Source organism: Maylandia zebra, linkage group LG3 (genome assembly GCF_041146795.1).
Source record: "Maylandia zebra isolate NMK-2024a linkage group LG3, Mzebra_GT3a, whole genome shotgun sequence".
Taxonomy (NCBI): domain Eukaryota; kingdom Metazoa; phylum Chordata; class Actinopteri; order Cichliformes; family Cichlidae; genus Maylandia; species Maylandia zebra.
The window spans coordinates 13211207-13225959 of record NC_135169.1 but is presented as its reverse complement, the minus strand read 5'-3'; the positions used below and the strand labels follow the sequence as shown (position 1 = coordinate 13225959).

Sequence of the window (14753 nt, the reverse complement as noted above, 5' to 3'; positions counted from 1 at the left end):
CATGAAAGGAAGTGAGATGGAGGTGGTGTTGTGCTTCTCTCTCTTTTAACCACAATCGGGTGGTTTGTAAAGGTTTTATTGGCGACTGTCAAGCCTTTCAGTCGCCGAGCAGCTGAATAGGGGAATAATGTTGACGCGCCCACTGTTTAAAACGTAAGTCAAAGTACCAGGTTAAAACTCCTTTATTTGTTATCAAATCCTTAAAATCCGTAGAAAAAACAATCAAAAACATTCTAAACTTGAACAGTCAGCAAAAGTCGACTTCCCCCATCACCCACTCATTCACAAAAATTCCCTCGGGACGTGAACAGGTCATATAGCAATCACTATTACAGACACCACGTGACCCAAAGCTATGCCTATCCACAACAGGTGTCATTAGACAAACTTCCTTATGCCCTTATGCAGTAGAGGTTTTTGATACAGGCGACATGGGCAAAAAAAAAAAAAAAAAAAATTGCTGTACTCATCCTGCCCCCATGTCATGCCAGCGCATATTGGGAATGGCATAGGCACCGATCGGTTTTCTGCCGCCCATTTGCTGGGAGTAAGGGCGCCCTCCGTTTGCGAAGTGCGCCTGCTGCTTGCTGCACAGGGAGGAGAGGGCGGGGCGGCGGGGGATTCTCTGACTGGCTGAAGCAGCATCTAATAACTGTGTGTCTTTGTCCTGTTTCCCTCCCCTCACCCCCAACCAGTCACACGAAATAGCTGCCACTGAGTGTGAATCTGTCAGGTATTTCTTCCTGTTAAAAGCTAGTTTTTTCTTCCCACTGTTGCCAAGTGCTTGCTCACAGGGGGTTGGGCTGGGTTGTATTATTGTTCGGTCTTTACTTTACAACATAAAGCACCTTGAGGCAACTGTTGTAGTTAGGGATGGGTATCGAAAACCGGTTCTTGTTGAGAACCGGTTCCCACTGTTTCAATTCCTTGGAATCGTTTGCCATTTTTGCAAACGATTCCCTTATCGATTCCAGTCGCCCCGAATGACGTCACCACGTTGCGGAGCGTCATTTACCTGGCAGGAAACACGGCGCCTAAGCGGCTCAAACGCTCAAAAGTTTGATTATACTTTATGAGAACCGATGACAACAGGGCAACTTGCAAAGTAGATATTTCATTTAAGGGAGGAAACACTACGAATATGCAAAAGCATTTGCTCACAAAACACGCGATGACACGCGTTTTTAATTCCGCTCCGGACTCGTGACTCTCAACCCAGCAGCAGCGCTAACGTTTGCACGTCCTCTCCCGTTAATGCGGCAGGTAAATAATCAACTAACAGTGCATATTAAGTTAGCGCAATCTGCCTTATTACAAGACCTGCCATTACTGTACATGTAGGTGACCATGATGAGAGAGACAGACAGAGTCTGGCTCAGATGCTGGCAGTTCTCGCTGCAGTCTACCGGTAGCGTCTCCTTTCAGGCCAGGATAGACTAATGTCACCGAACAGTGACTAAGTTTGTGGTAAAAGGCTTGCACCCATTTGCTACAGCAGATGCCCCCGATTTTTGGTAAGTGAATGTGTTTAATTGTGGGCAGGGACATTACTGGATATTCTTGTGTAATTGCCACAGAACAATTTATGTTATACTTTGTTATTGCTACAGAAGAATGTTGCAGCTTTAAGGCAGGGATGACTCCTGGAGTTGCTTTCTCACTGCATATGCTTTATTTCACAATCAGATCGATTCGATAACAAAAACATACAGCAGCTCCTCTCCTACTCCTAGCCCTTCGCTGCGGTGGAAAAAAGAACGACTTCAATCCCCTTCAAGGAACATACGTACAAAATAGTTTTCCTGATACACCAATGGGGCGTTCAATGCCATCTTGTAAATATGAGTACTCTGGCAGAGTAACAGTTCAAATGAAAAATACACCAGAACAAACAAGCAAACAAAAAAAGAAGTGTGGGGTACCTTTGAACCAATGAACAAAGTATAACAATTTATACTTTTTAACATAACCCGACCCCGTCAATATGTGATATGTCTCACAAGAATATTTATTTTATTATTTTACATTTACAATTTTTTTTCCTGGGGACCCTGTGACACCCCATTGAAGAGCCGTAGGCTGGATCTCTCAAGATCTCACTGTTGGGTTTGTAAGGCCATGTTACTCCTAAATTTCTATCTTGTTCAAAGAGAAGATATAAAACAAAGCTCTGAGCTAATCGACCTTAGTGTTCTCCTTTTTAAAAAAAAAAAAAAGAATCGATAAGAAAATCGATAAAGAATCGAATCGTTAAACAGAATCGAAAATGGAATCGGAATCGTTAAAATCTTATCAATACCCATCCCTAGTTGTAGTGATTTGGCTATGCATTAATAAAATTGAAATGAATTTCAATTTATTATTTATTGATTTATTATTTATAAATCAATAAGTTATTACTACAGGTGAATACTACTAGGCTGAGCTATGGCAGAATAATGAATGAGAAATCCATAGAAGTTGAATAATAGTATAATAATTCTGTTTTCTTTTTATGGCTAAAAAAAAAAGACTTTTCTGCATCATTTCACATGGAAAGTGTTTTAGCCCTTCAAATTGAAAAAAGTGTGAAAAGTTGTTTTTTTTTTATTGTGAAATACTTGCAGGAAGTCTGAAATATGAAAAAATGTTAAACTGTGAAACATCAGGAATATAGTTTCATTCTTCACACCATAAAAATGAAGGTTTATTGACATCTAGTGGTTCAAAACAAGAACTGTAGTGAACATGTGTGAGCACTGTCAATCAATTTAATAGAACAAGTATTTTCTTAAATTAGTAATTATTATTATTAGAAATCATTTTCTGTGACAGGAAGCAGGTAGGATAGGCTGAGACTCTGCACGTGTTTCATATATCACAGTAAAGCCTGTGATATTGTAAAGTGAGGGTTCATTATGTTGATCTGAATCTCTCTGAACCAGGGGTAGGGAACTCCAGGCCTCGAGAGCCAGTGTCCTGCAGGTTTTAGATGTGTCCTTGATCCATCACAGCTGTTTTAAATTTATTATTATTATTATTAGTTTATTATTAGATTTAAATGGCTAAATTAGCTCCTCAACATGTCTTGAAGTTCTCCAGAGGCCTTGTTAAGTCTAATTGTTGAATGTTGCCATTGTGTTTCTTAAATTTGTACAGTCTTAGTTTAAGCAGTAGGATCAAAGCCATCCCTTTGATCCTGACCACCTCTCCAGCCACTTTGTGCTGGGGGAGGTTTTATTGTAGATACATCCTATCTGAAAGATCTGTTTCTTTTGATGTAAACTTTCTGGGTTTATGACCCTTTGGTCAGCAGGAGGTCTGACACACACACACACACACACACTCTTACAGAAGTTCACACATATACATTTACATACAGTGCCTTGTCTTTGTAACCAAAGGGAGTTGCAAGGGAAGGTGTTTTGTAAACTATTGTTTGAAGTTTGTCAATAAAAGGCAGCGAGAGGAGGCCATCATGGGGTTCTTTGTCGTGCTGGACACAGACGAGGCCTCCCTTGCGCAAGTAATGGATCGATCGACTGTCTTGTTTTCTTCATGATGAATAAGTCTCTAGAATCAGCGGGGTTTGTGGAAACACAGACCCAACATTTATTTGGTCCTTTGGAGCCGGAGCCTAACACATTGCATCCACCGAGGAGAGGGAGAGGACGCCACCGCAACGTCTGGGATGATTGACGTAAAGCCCTGGTGTTTTTGGCTTGTCACCAGGCCGGGAAGTTTGCGCCTGACCTCCCCTCGGGATGGGTGACGATTGACGGGATCCAGAGACTCTTCCCATGAACGTAAACAAACAGTGAGTACAGAAGGCCTTAGAGAGCGGCTACGTGACCCTGCGTTGACCGCAGGTACGGGAGCGCGCTAGCCGCATGAGAGAGACGCAGGCTTCTCCGCCGTGTGGGGCGTAGAGACTTCTCCGCCATTTGGGGCGTGGAGATAACCTAGGTTCGGCGTCTCCGCCGTGAAGGAGTCCGGAATCTCCGTCATTTGGGGCGTTGGAGAGTTTTCAACAGAGAGCGCTAGCTGTGCGTGCAGACGCAAGCGATAGGCCTATGTTGTGTGTGTGCGGGCCAGACGTGGTCTGCGTGAGTGTGGCTGATTGTTGTCTTGTAATGGAGAATAAAATGTGTAAGTCTGCCTTAGAAGGAGATGTAAAATTTATGGAGAAATTTTTACCAGGCAGCACGCAGTATGTAGGTTGTTGGCGTAAGAAATGTGGATTTGAAAGGACATTAGTGGAAGTTAAGTGTAAAATGCTGGTAGAAAGAATAGCTGTAAGTGTAGCAGGTAAAACAGGGAAAGCGAAGCAGAGGAAGGAATTGCAGTTAGCAGTTATACAGACCCAACAAGATATACATACATATACATATACATATATGTATATGTATGTGTATATATATATATATATATATATATATATATATATATATATATATATATATATATATATATATATATATATGGTTTTGTATGGTTTTTTATAAGCTTTATGGTTTCATGGACAAAAGAATTTCTGTGGCTGCAATATGATGAGCTAAATAACCAGGGCTGCATATAAGTGGTCCACAGGTGCGTATTCGCTGTCAAAATAAAAAACACGCACAAGGGTTAGGGTTAAATTTAAAAACTGTACTTTTGTGTTAAAATATATATTTATAATTTTAATAAATGACAAATTAAAAAGGCATGAACATTTTTTTTTGTATCGAAAAAATATCGAACCGTGACACCAAAGTATCGAACCGAACCGAACCGTGAATTTTCTGTATCGTTGCACCCCTAATATATATATATATATACACATACATATACATATATGTATATATGTGTATATATATATACATACATACATATACATATATGGATATACATATCCACCATCAGGCCGGGGTCTTTCTGTGTGGAGTTTGCATGTTCTCCCCGTGTTTGCGTGGGTTCTCTCCGGGTACTCCGGCTTCCTCCCACCGTCCAAAGACATGCAGCTTATGGGGATAGGTTAATTGGATAACTGGATAATTGGATCACTAGGTGTGAATGTGAATGGTTGTCTGTCCCTGTATGTTGGCCCTGCGACAGACTGGCGACCTGTCCAGGGTGTACCCCGCCTTTCGCCCTATGACAGCTGGGATAGGCTCCAGCGCCCCCCGCGACCCTGAAAAGGATAAGCGGAAGCGAATGGATGGATGGATGAAACTCTTCCCTGTCTATGTAAATTACATATTTTGGTAGAATTGTTTTTTGTTTTTTTTTTACTTATAAGTGATCCTCTTAGTGCGGTACCTTTCTGTAAGTGCTTTCTAGTTCGTTTTGTTTGTTTTGGGGGCGGCGTGTTTTATAACTAAAGTTTGAAGAGGAAAAAACAGCGGTTTGTTTACTTCCTATTCGAACGGGAACCGCCCACAGACTTCCTGAACCATTTCCGCGTGATTAGTTTAGCTTTTTATTGGGAAAAAAAGAACGACATCAATCAGCTATTTAAACGAACCATGTTTACTTTAATGTAATTTCGGAACCTTAAAAATCTAAACGAATAAACAAATGTCGGTTAATGTATCTAGCAGAACTCTCGGCTCCTCCGCTGGTCTGGAAAACTCCAGAAAGTTCTGGAGCCGGTAAAGAAGCTTCACCGGATCCGGTGCGCTCATTCAGAGTAGTTTCCACCGTGGTCGTGTTGGCTGTACGTGGCTGAGAGCTCGTGAGTAACTGACGGAAAACCTTTAAAAGAGAAACGTTTACCGGCGTCTCTGTTTTTACTGACACATTGAACGTGACCGTCGATGTTTACCGTGTTATTCACCATTAATCTGTAAAGCGCTAACGTTTAAACGGGTTCACGGTACGAGCTGGTACAGCAACGTCACATCATTTTCTGCCGTAGTTTAAAACGACGGTAAACAAACGGATATTTCAGTAAATCTTTACTGTGTACGTAAACTAACTGGACTCCGTGACTTTAACCCTGCGTCTATTCCCTCCTCATTCTTTGCTGTTTTAGGTTAAGCGCAAATGGCTGTTGTAACGTTTTCGTGGCCCTGCTGGATTCTGATGCTCGTTGTCGTCGCCACCGCGTCCACTTTCGCCGGTGAGATTTCGCCTCGGCGCCGAACCGTGTTCTGTTATTCATAACATCACTGAACACTCCAAAACAAATCACCCCCGCTGACTGTGAAAACGTCATTTTGTGTGATTAAGTATTTGAAGCCTTTTATTGGTTAAAATTTTTTCCAAAATCTTAAAGTTGTGGCGACGTCAGGTCATCGTAGATGGCGCGTTGGTCGGAGGTTTGGGAGCTGTTGATTGGGAGAGTCGCGAGTTTAAACATGAAGACTTGAGATTGTTCCCTGCGGCGCTTACTTGTCAAACATTGAGCCACAAACAACGTTCCTGTCAAAAGGGAGAAGCTGCAATCAATTTTCTGCTAATAACTTTAATAGACATACAAAAAACGCCTTTCAAGAGTGCCAATATATAACATTTCTTTAATTTTGTTCAGATGTTTTTATAAGGTAAAAAAGACGCAGGCACAAATATGCTTGCAAACAGGGCCGCCTCCAGACATTTTCTTAGCCATATGGGGGCTCGCCCTAAGGCGACTATTGTTGTGATTTGGCGATATATAAATGAAATTGAACTGAATAAGAAAACCAGATAAGATTTTGAAATCCATAATAAAAGCCTCTCTCTTGTGCTCCGTCTGCCATCGCTGTAACAAAACAAAAAACAAAACTGATCCATTGGAGTGAATAGAGATGACGCGACTGATGCATTGTAGTGTATCAAATCCCCCCACGGCCGAAAAAGTAGGAGGGCCGCCTCTACAACGTCACACTGGATGCTCGTATTCGCAGAATTCCAGTAAACTAGGTGCCACATGAGTTCTACTGACACGTCCAAATATCAAACTGCAATATTTACTTGGGGAGTTTACACTCCACTGATTAAAAAGGCATTTTTGAAATGTTTTTGGGAAATACATCACTTGAACCAACTCTGCAAAAGAGGAGCTCTGAGGAAAATGAGTGTTAGGGACACACTAAGTAGAAGAAAAATATTTTCATTTTGAAGGGTTTTTTGTTTTCTTTGGATTTGTCAACCAAAAAACAAACAAACAAAAAACTGGTGCTCCAGAGCGGAAGGAGAGCAGACAGGAGGATGAGTACACCCCCCAGGACTTGGGATTTGGGCATTGAAGCCAATGGTGGGTGTGAAACATGAAGGTGTCATGGGTGAGTAGTTTGGGTTTTTTTGTAAAACAATGACATATTGTTAGCACTTATGCTCGTACTGTAACTTGTGTGTGATCTGCTGGCTCACTGAAAATGATTGTTGAATGAGGAGTTGTATAGACGAGTGTGGCAAGGCTTAATCTATTTTGTGTGTGTGGTAACCCGGATGAAGATGACTGTGTGAGTTTATACCCTTAACTCAAATTAATTTGTCCAGACAGAGAGAGCCAATAATAACTTGCTGCATTATTAACCAGAAGTGTGCTTACAGATGTTATAAGTGTATTTATGATGCACTTTTAAATAAAAACTAAACATACTGTATATATGATATATTATAATTAAAACATTGTTCATTAAGCTATAGTTTAACTTAGTGTCACCTGTAGAAAATTACCTGTTTTTGCCATGTTTCAATTGTATTGCCATGTTTTCTTTTAGAATCTTTCCTCATTGAATGAAAAAATTGCATCCCACAGTCTGACACCCTGAACATCTTACAAGCTCGATGCAGGATCTATGTGTTTATATCTCAAGTGGGTGTCGAGTTGACGTTTGTGTACAAAAGTTGTCTATTAAAATGAAACTAGGGCTGCCACGATTAGTCGACTAGTCACGATTACGTTGACTATCAAAATCGTCGACGACTAATTTAATAGTCGTTTGCAGCTTTGTAAGATCCCAAAAGACGCTGGAATAAGTAGGATTTAAGAGTGTAATAACGGACTGAAACAGAAGATGGCAGCACTGCATGTACAAGGATGCCAGCTGCCGTTAAACCTCGAAGAAGAAGAAGAAGCTGTGTCCAGTATCCTAGCTGTGTCCAAATACAGGAACCACATCCTCCTGAGGCCGCATTACATCAATGCGACACGACGAAGGCTGTCCAATTTCGAAGACTCCGACAAATGCGGCCCAGAAATGGGTCCTTCATTTCTCCGGATTTGAAGGATGGGTCGGGTGTATTGTTCGTGGCCCAACCTATCCCAGAATTCATAGCGCAGCCCAGCCTATTCCAGTTTCGAACAATGGCGGCAGCTACTTAGTTTTAATATTACTCTTATTACTCTTTCTGCGTCACAAAACAAACTTTTAACATATTTTCAGGCGAGAATGTAGCTGTGTAAAGTTCAAATATCTGCTCGGTTTTTAAAGACATCACATATTTGCAAAAGCACTCCGACGTTTTCGGAGACATATTTTACCCACCAGCTCGATAGCTAGCCGGGGTGTTGTGATCAGAGTGCAGTAGATAATGTCTGACAGCAGTTTGAAGAGGAAATGGATTCTGTTCTGTTCTTCACTCATCACCTACCTGACAGCTGACACCTCACACCTGTTTCTCACCTGCAGGTCAGACAGGAGGACACACAGAGGATGGAGGGAAGGGATTCATGTAATGTGTAAACTCTTCTCTGTTTCCTTTTTTAGTCCAGACGAAGACAGCTGAATCTGGAAAGGACGTCACTCTGCCATGTCAAGCTCCACACAACAACTTGATAGGTGTAAAGTGGCGCAAAGCTGACCTGGGGGAAGAATATGTCTATTTGAACCGCAGAGGGCAACCTCAGCCACAAGGGCAACATCCATCGTTTAAGAACTGGGTGGATCTGCAGGACAGACAGATGAAATATGGAGACCTGTCTTTGACCCTTAAGAATGTGACGAGGAGTAACACTGGAACATACGAGTGTCTTGTCTTCGAGGACGAAACAGTCTCGTGGAAATCACTTAGCAACATCAGCCTGACTGTTGTTGATCCTCCAGGTGAGTGAGCAGAGTTGAGTGTGTGTGTGATCAGAGGTGAAGCTGCTTCCTGGTTGTTGATGTTTGTTTCTAAAGATGTTGTTGATGAGACTTTGTAGAAAGCAGCTGGTCTGAGTGATGTGATCAGAGTGCAGTAGATAATGTCTGACAGCAGTTTGAAGAGGAAATGGATTCTGTTCTGTTCTTCACTCATCACCTACCTGACAGCTGACACCTCACACCTGTTTCTCACCTGCAGGTCAGACAGGAGGACACACAGAGGATGGAGGGAAGGAGGATGGAGGGAAGGAGGATGGAGGGAAGGAGGATGGAGGGAAGGAGGATCAATCTGTCGGACTCAAAGTTGGACTGACAGTTTGTACTTTGTTGCTCTTTGCAGTCATTGCTGGGATAATTTATAAATTCGTTACATGCAAGGAGAAGAATTCTCATGACCTTCCTGCTGATCAAGATGTTTGTCTGAAGCAAACCATTTTTTCCTTTAACTCCGTGTAACGGAAAGAGACGGAGACAGATTATTTTATTTTTTCATGAATACATGAACTGCACTCTGGGTTTGGACCCCTGAACATCAGACAAACCAGAGTTTCCCACAGCGTCATCCTGTCATTAAGATGATGACCACAGCAGCAGGATGGACACATCTCAGAGTTCCTGTAACTTCAACTTTTAGTGTGGATAAAACACATGCTCAGGTCGTGGCGAGAGCTTCACTTTCCTGGTATAATTATAAACTGTATAAATGAAGGACTTGGACACGGTGACACCAACCTTTGGCTAGACTCCACATTTTAAAGCCTCCATGTGTGGGTTGATAAGTTTATCTCCAGCATCCAGGTGGATGTTAAAAAAATCACCCCTGTAGAGTTTGTATAAAGTAAGAAACTGTCAACAGAGAATGAACCTGTTTTTATACCTGTGCAAAGGTGGACATTTGAACATGTATTTATTTATGGAGACATCTAATCATGAAATCTGTTGTGCAGTATTTAAGATGCTAAAAACATGCTAATATATGGAATTTGTTTTTTTTAATCAAATTATTTGTTTTTACATGTTGTCTAATTGTGTTAATGATTGAAGTAAATATTTGTTTTTTTTCTGATGTATTTGACTTTTTTTAAAATGTCAGAGTCTGTGTGATGCTATATAGCCATAAGTGTGACCATTTAATGTGAACTCTGCTGGTTCAGTCTCTCACAGCAGACAGGCTTTAATTTTGAGGATGGATGAAGGAGACACGGTAGAGAAGGAGGCAGGTTTTCTTTGAATCCTCCTGTCAAGTCAGACTTTCTAATGTCCTATATCGTACAATTGATATCGGATCTCTAATCTACACAAGTGTGGGTGTTTACAGACACTGAAGTCTGTTAGGTAAGAGTTCATTATTTTTGTAATAAAATATACTAATCTGAATGAGGACAGAGGCAGCGATCACTGGATTTATCAGCTAAAAATTGTTTCTGTGACTCTATTACAGGATGTTACTGTTGTTCATGAGGGTTTACCCCATCCTGAACCCTGTACAATCACCATATGTATTTTTTATATATTTATTTAATTGTTCTAGTCTAATCAGGGAACAAAGAAAATAACCATTCTAACTGACACATAAAAACTTTATGACATTCTTACTCAAAAAGTCCATTTTGGCTTTGTCCATAATCCAGAGTTATTGTTGATAACTTGAAAATGTAAGCTAGGTAGGTACTGATTGCATGGATAAACGTCTTTTTGAATTTCTGGCTTTGTTGTTGTACTTGTGAGCACCAGGAATCCTTATATCACAGCTCCATTGATGATTGTTTAATTTAAATAATTGTGGAACAGATAACCCAACCTGCTCTCTCTATCTAAAGGGCCAGAGTTGCAGCACCTGAAGACCATTACCCTCTAGTACTCCTCTTACCAAACTTTAAAACTTAATTCTCTCAAAAGGGGATGTGCAAATATCAAGGGTGTAGAGCTATCGGAATGTGTCCTGTACATTAGATGGAAGAGTTCTACTGAAACATATCCACAGGTAGAAAGGATTTTCCGTGTCGTTCATTCGTACATTATCAGTAATCTCAGTCTCTCACTGAACGTGCTCCTGTGACTGGCCAGCATGTCATTGAGTGGGTGGGAGGTATTGTCCTTACCTTGGACAACATCCACCTCTCTGTCTCTACGTTAAGAGAGTCCAGCTCCTGACAACTTTCTGGCCTTGTGGGTCAGTCTATTGAGTTTCTTTTCATCTGCAAATCTCAACCTGCTGCCCCAGCATGCAACAGCAAAGAGGATGCCACTGGCCACAACAGATTCATAGAAAATCCTGGGCACTGTCCAACAGATGTTAAAAGAGCCCAGCTGCCTCGGAGAATAAAGCCGACTCTCGCTCTTCCCGTGGAGTGCAGTGGTGTTTTTAACCCATTTTATTGATGTGAGTAAAGAAAACATAAAACAGAATGCATAGTTTATTTTGACTGTTATATGTTAACCTAATTTTTTATTTTTAAGAGTGTGGCCATGATAAAAAAAAATCCAGCACTGGTTTATTTTTCACAACCTTTTCACAGCTAAAAAAGGGGTTGATTGACCTTGGATGACCTCTAGAAACTTATATTAGTATCTTTAAAATGATAGAGGCACAAACAAAAACTTTTGCAGCACAAACGTTTGACATTAATTTTGTTTGATGTGAAGAAGGTGGGGGGCCAACTTACACAGCGTTATCAGGAAACGTCTGAAGATGGCAGGTCTCTGTGCAGTGGCTGAAGTCTGTGGTGTAGACTGTGAATGACAAAGGGAAGAGGACGGTCCCTTGTGGTACCCCTGTTTTGCTGATCGCCTTGTTAGACACAAAATGTTGAAGATGCACATATTGTGATCTTTCTGTCAGTAATCAACAATCCAGGACACGAGAGAGGCATCCAGATGTGTAGGTGGTTGTCCTCAACTCCAAGGTAGTGCTGGTAAGCGAACTGAGGGGATCCCAGTTTGGCCTCACTATCCGGTCTTTAAATCTGATGTCATTAGCCGTGTCTGAGCCCAAACTCTGGTGCAGGTCCCAAAGTCAAACGAGAAATGCGGCATCACTGAGAGTTGAAAAACTCTAATTTCAACTCTCTAAATAATGTCTAAATTATTTCATCTGTATTAAAATGATCAGTGTTGCTGCTTTACCAGGTGTAACAATTAAGTTTAACATCCAGGCATCCATGGAAACAGAATTTATTAAATGTAACGGAGTTAGAAGTTAGCAGGAAGTTAGCTCACTAGTTTCCACCTAAATATAATATAGCATGTCCTGACTGAGAGATTTCTGAAACAAATTGAGACGTACAGCTCTGCTATCACTTCCGACATAAATGAAGAAAAGAAACTAAACAGCAGTGACGTTTGTAGAGTTACTGAAGTTTGGCTGGTATATAATGATGTGCTACGTGATCTCTAGCGACACAGCTATGTTAGCATAATATAAACAGTGAAGCTGGATGATAAACACTAACTTTTTTCCACTCAATGAAAGTTAATGCTAGGCTTCCCGATGGTGGGTAACCTGATCCTGGGAGATCCTGGGGGCGAATGGGATGTGGTGTCTTTGGTACAGGAACAATGCAAAATGTCTTGGACAGCACTGGGACCTTCTGTAGACTCACGCTCATTATGAAGAGTTTATCAAAGAAAGGGATAGGTGGGAAAGAGGTGCAATGACATTCACAGGAGCCCATAGTGCAATGTGGAGAGAGGGACAAAGAGTGTGCAGGCTTACTACAGCTAAATCAGTGGGGATGTGCTCTATTGGGTAACAATGGAAAGTCTGAGTTGGGGCAATAGAGTCAGTGCAGAAGGTTATGTAATCACCGATACACTTAGTGAGCGCATTGATGTCCTAACTAAGAGGGTGCTGGGAGGTTTGCGTCTCTCTGCTGTCTGTCTGCATCCTGCTATACAGACTGTAAGTTTACAAACTGTCATGGTCCTGGGTCGGTTACCCAGCGCTTTTAGTTTGTTATCATTTTCTAGTTTATTATGATGATGATGATTATTGTTTGAGTTCTATGTGTTATGTTTGGTCTGCCTCTGAGTCTGCGTCTGTGTCTCTGTCTATGGTGTCACCCCATCTGTTTGTGAATCTGTCTGTTTAGTTCTGTGTCTTGTTTGGTTCCCCGTGTCTGAGTTTCCTGTTTTATTGTGAAGGTCTCTGTCTGATGTGAGTGTGTTCAGTTTACGTTTCCCCTGTCCCGTCAGCTTTGATTCCTCCCAGCTGTGTTGCCCTCCTGTCTCTCATCCCCTGATTACTGGTGTGTCTATTTAAGCCCTGTGTGTTCTCCTGCCTGTTGCTGGTTCGTCTGTGTTCCTCCGTGTCAGTCTGCGTTTACCCTGTGTTCAACGGTGTCCTGTTCCTTGGCTGCGTCTCATCCCTTTGTCGTATGCTTCCAGGTCTGTTATTTTAGTTCTCCCAGTTTAGGTGTCTTCAGTTATTTGTCATGCCTAGTGATGGGCAGATGAAGCCCCATGAAGCACTGAAGCTTTTCATCCAATTGGTTCACCCCAACGCGAAGCTTCATGAAGCTTCATTTGCTCTAGCAGGACACCTACTGGACGTAAAAATAATAGCTGGCATGAATTTGAAGAGTGTGGCATTTTGCACACAGCCTGTAAATGTCAACAACAAAAGGAGTGTGTAAAACATGTATATTGTAGTGATGGCAGTATACTGTGTATATTTATAGTGGCAGTATGGGAAATGATTATTTGGAAATGCTTGAAATGGAAATGATCATTTACTGTGAGGTGAGGTGTGGTTGGGGTGTGGACAGTGGTTGTGCTTTTGTAACGTTGAGGTATGGACAGCTACACACTGAGCCTCAGTCCTGCCTGTTCACATTTTATTCTGTAAAAACTAAATTTTCACTGCTTTTATGACCTTTTTAGTGGGGAGAACATAGCTAGGATTTAATGATTTAACAAATCTTTTGAATCCTTTGTCCTCCACAATGCTAAATGGCTGGGAGTCCTCAATCACCATGCTGACCAGGTCTTCATCTATTTGAGATTGTTCTCCTGAGGAAAGACAATAAAGACAAAGCACAAATATAAATATCACACACGTAACTTATAACAGTTGTATAATATTGTTATATCATTTAGTAACATTACTGCATCCTATATTATCATTGCATTTGATGGCTCACCTGGTCTTGCTCCACAATCGGTGTTCCTCTTATTCTCATGCAAAGCTCTGTAGTGCCTAAGCATGGATGAGGTGTTGCTGTTATATCCCAGCTCCCTGGCACATAGCAAACACTTCACCTTGTACAAAAGTCAAGACAGCTCAACATAAATTGTATTGCAGCATCAGTATTATGGAAATACATCTTCTGTAGAAATTTACATACCTTGTTGGGAGGAATAAGATCAAAATGTTCCCACACAGGGGAGGACATCCTCCTCTTCTTAGCTGGCTCCATTCTCTCCTGACTTTCTCTCCTCACTCTCATAAACCTCCAAACGGTCTCCAAACTCTCACTAACAACTCTCCATCAAACACCCACATTTTGAATGAAGTCTGAGGGGTTTATATCGCTGTCATAGCTCGCGGCAAAGTTCGAACCACTTCATGAACCAGTCACGTGGTACAGCCGGGCAGCGAGGCTTCGGACGTCATCATTTTCAGCTCCTCCCATAAATGAAGCAAGCCTCGATACGCGCTTCGCGGAAACGCCCCCTCCATTACTCGACACACGCTCCGAAGCCTCGATACAGAACGTCACA

At 41.6% G+C, this 14753-nt stretch overlaps 1 protein-coding gene and 1 long non-coding RNA gene across 7 annotated transcripts; one reads left to right on the top strand and one right to left on the bottom strand.

Moving 5' to 3' along the window:
- Positions 1-873: 873 nt before the first annotated feature.
- LOC143414817 (uncharacterized) lies at positions 874-10736 on the top strand. Of its 6 annotated transcripts, none has more exons than XM_076879752.1 (4): positions 874-1263; positions 1342-1514; positions 8658-8993; positions 9232-10736. In XM_076879752.1, exons 2-4 carry the CDS (start codon positions 1499-1501, stop codon positions 9486-9488), a joined length of 609 nt encoding a protein of 202 aa, XP_076735867.1. In that variant the 5' UTR covers positions 874-1263; positions 1342-1498; the 3' UTR covers positions 9489-10736. The 6 variants fall into 6 exon arrangements, with proteins under 6 accessions (XP_076735867.1, XP_076735864.1, XP_076735868.1 ...); XM_076879749.1 differs by lacking the exons at positions 874-1263; positions 1342-1514 and adding exons at positions 4895-5695; positions 7129-7198; XM_076879753.1 differs by lacking the exons at positions 874-1263; positions 1342-1514 and adding an exon at positions 4896-7198 and having other exon boundaries at positions 9232-9272; positions 9318-10736.
- Positions 10737-13608: 2872 nt separating this feature from the next.
- On the bottom strand, positions 13609-14753 carry LOC143416972 (uncharacterized). The gene is made up of 3 exons (XR_013097215.1): positions 14378-14753; positions 14174-14291; positions 13609-14042 (listed from the first exon to the last, which is right to left on the bottom strand). It is a non-coding gene; the product is annotated as an uncharacterized LOC143416972 (long non-coding RNA).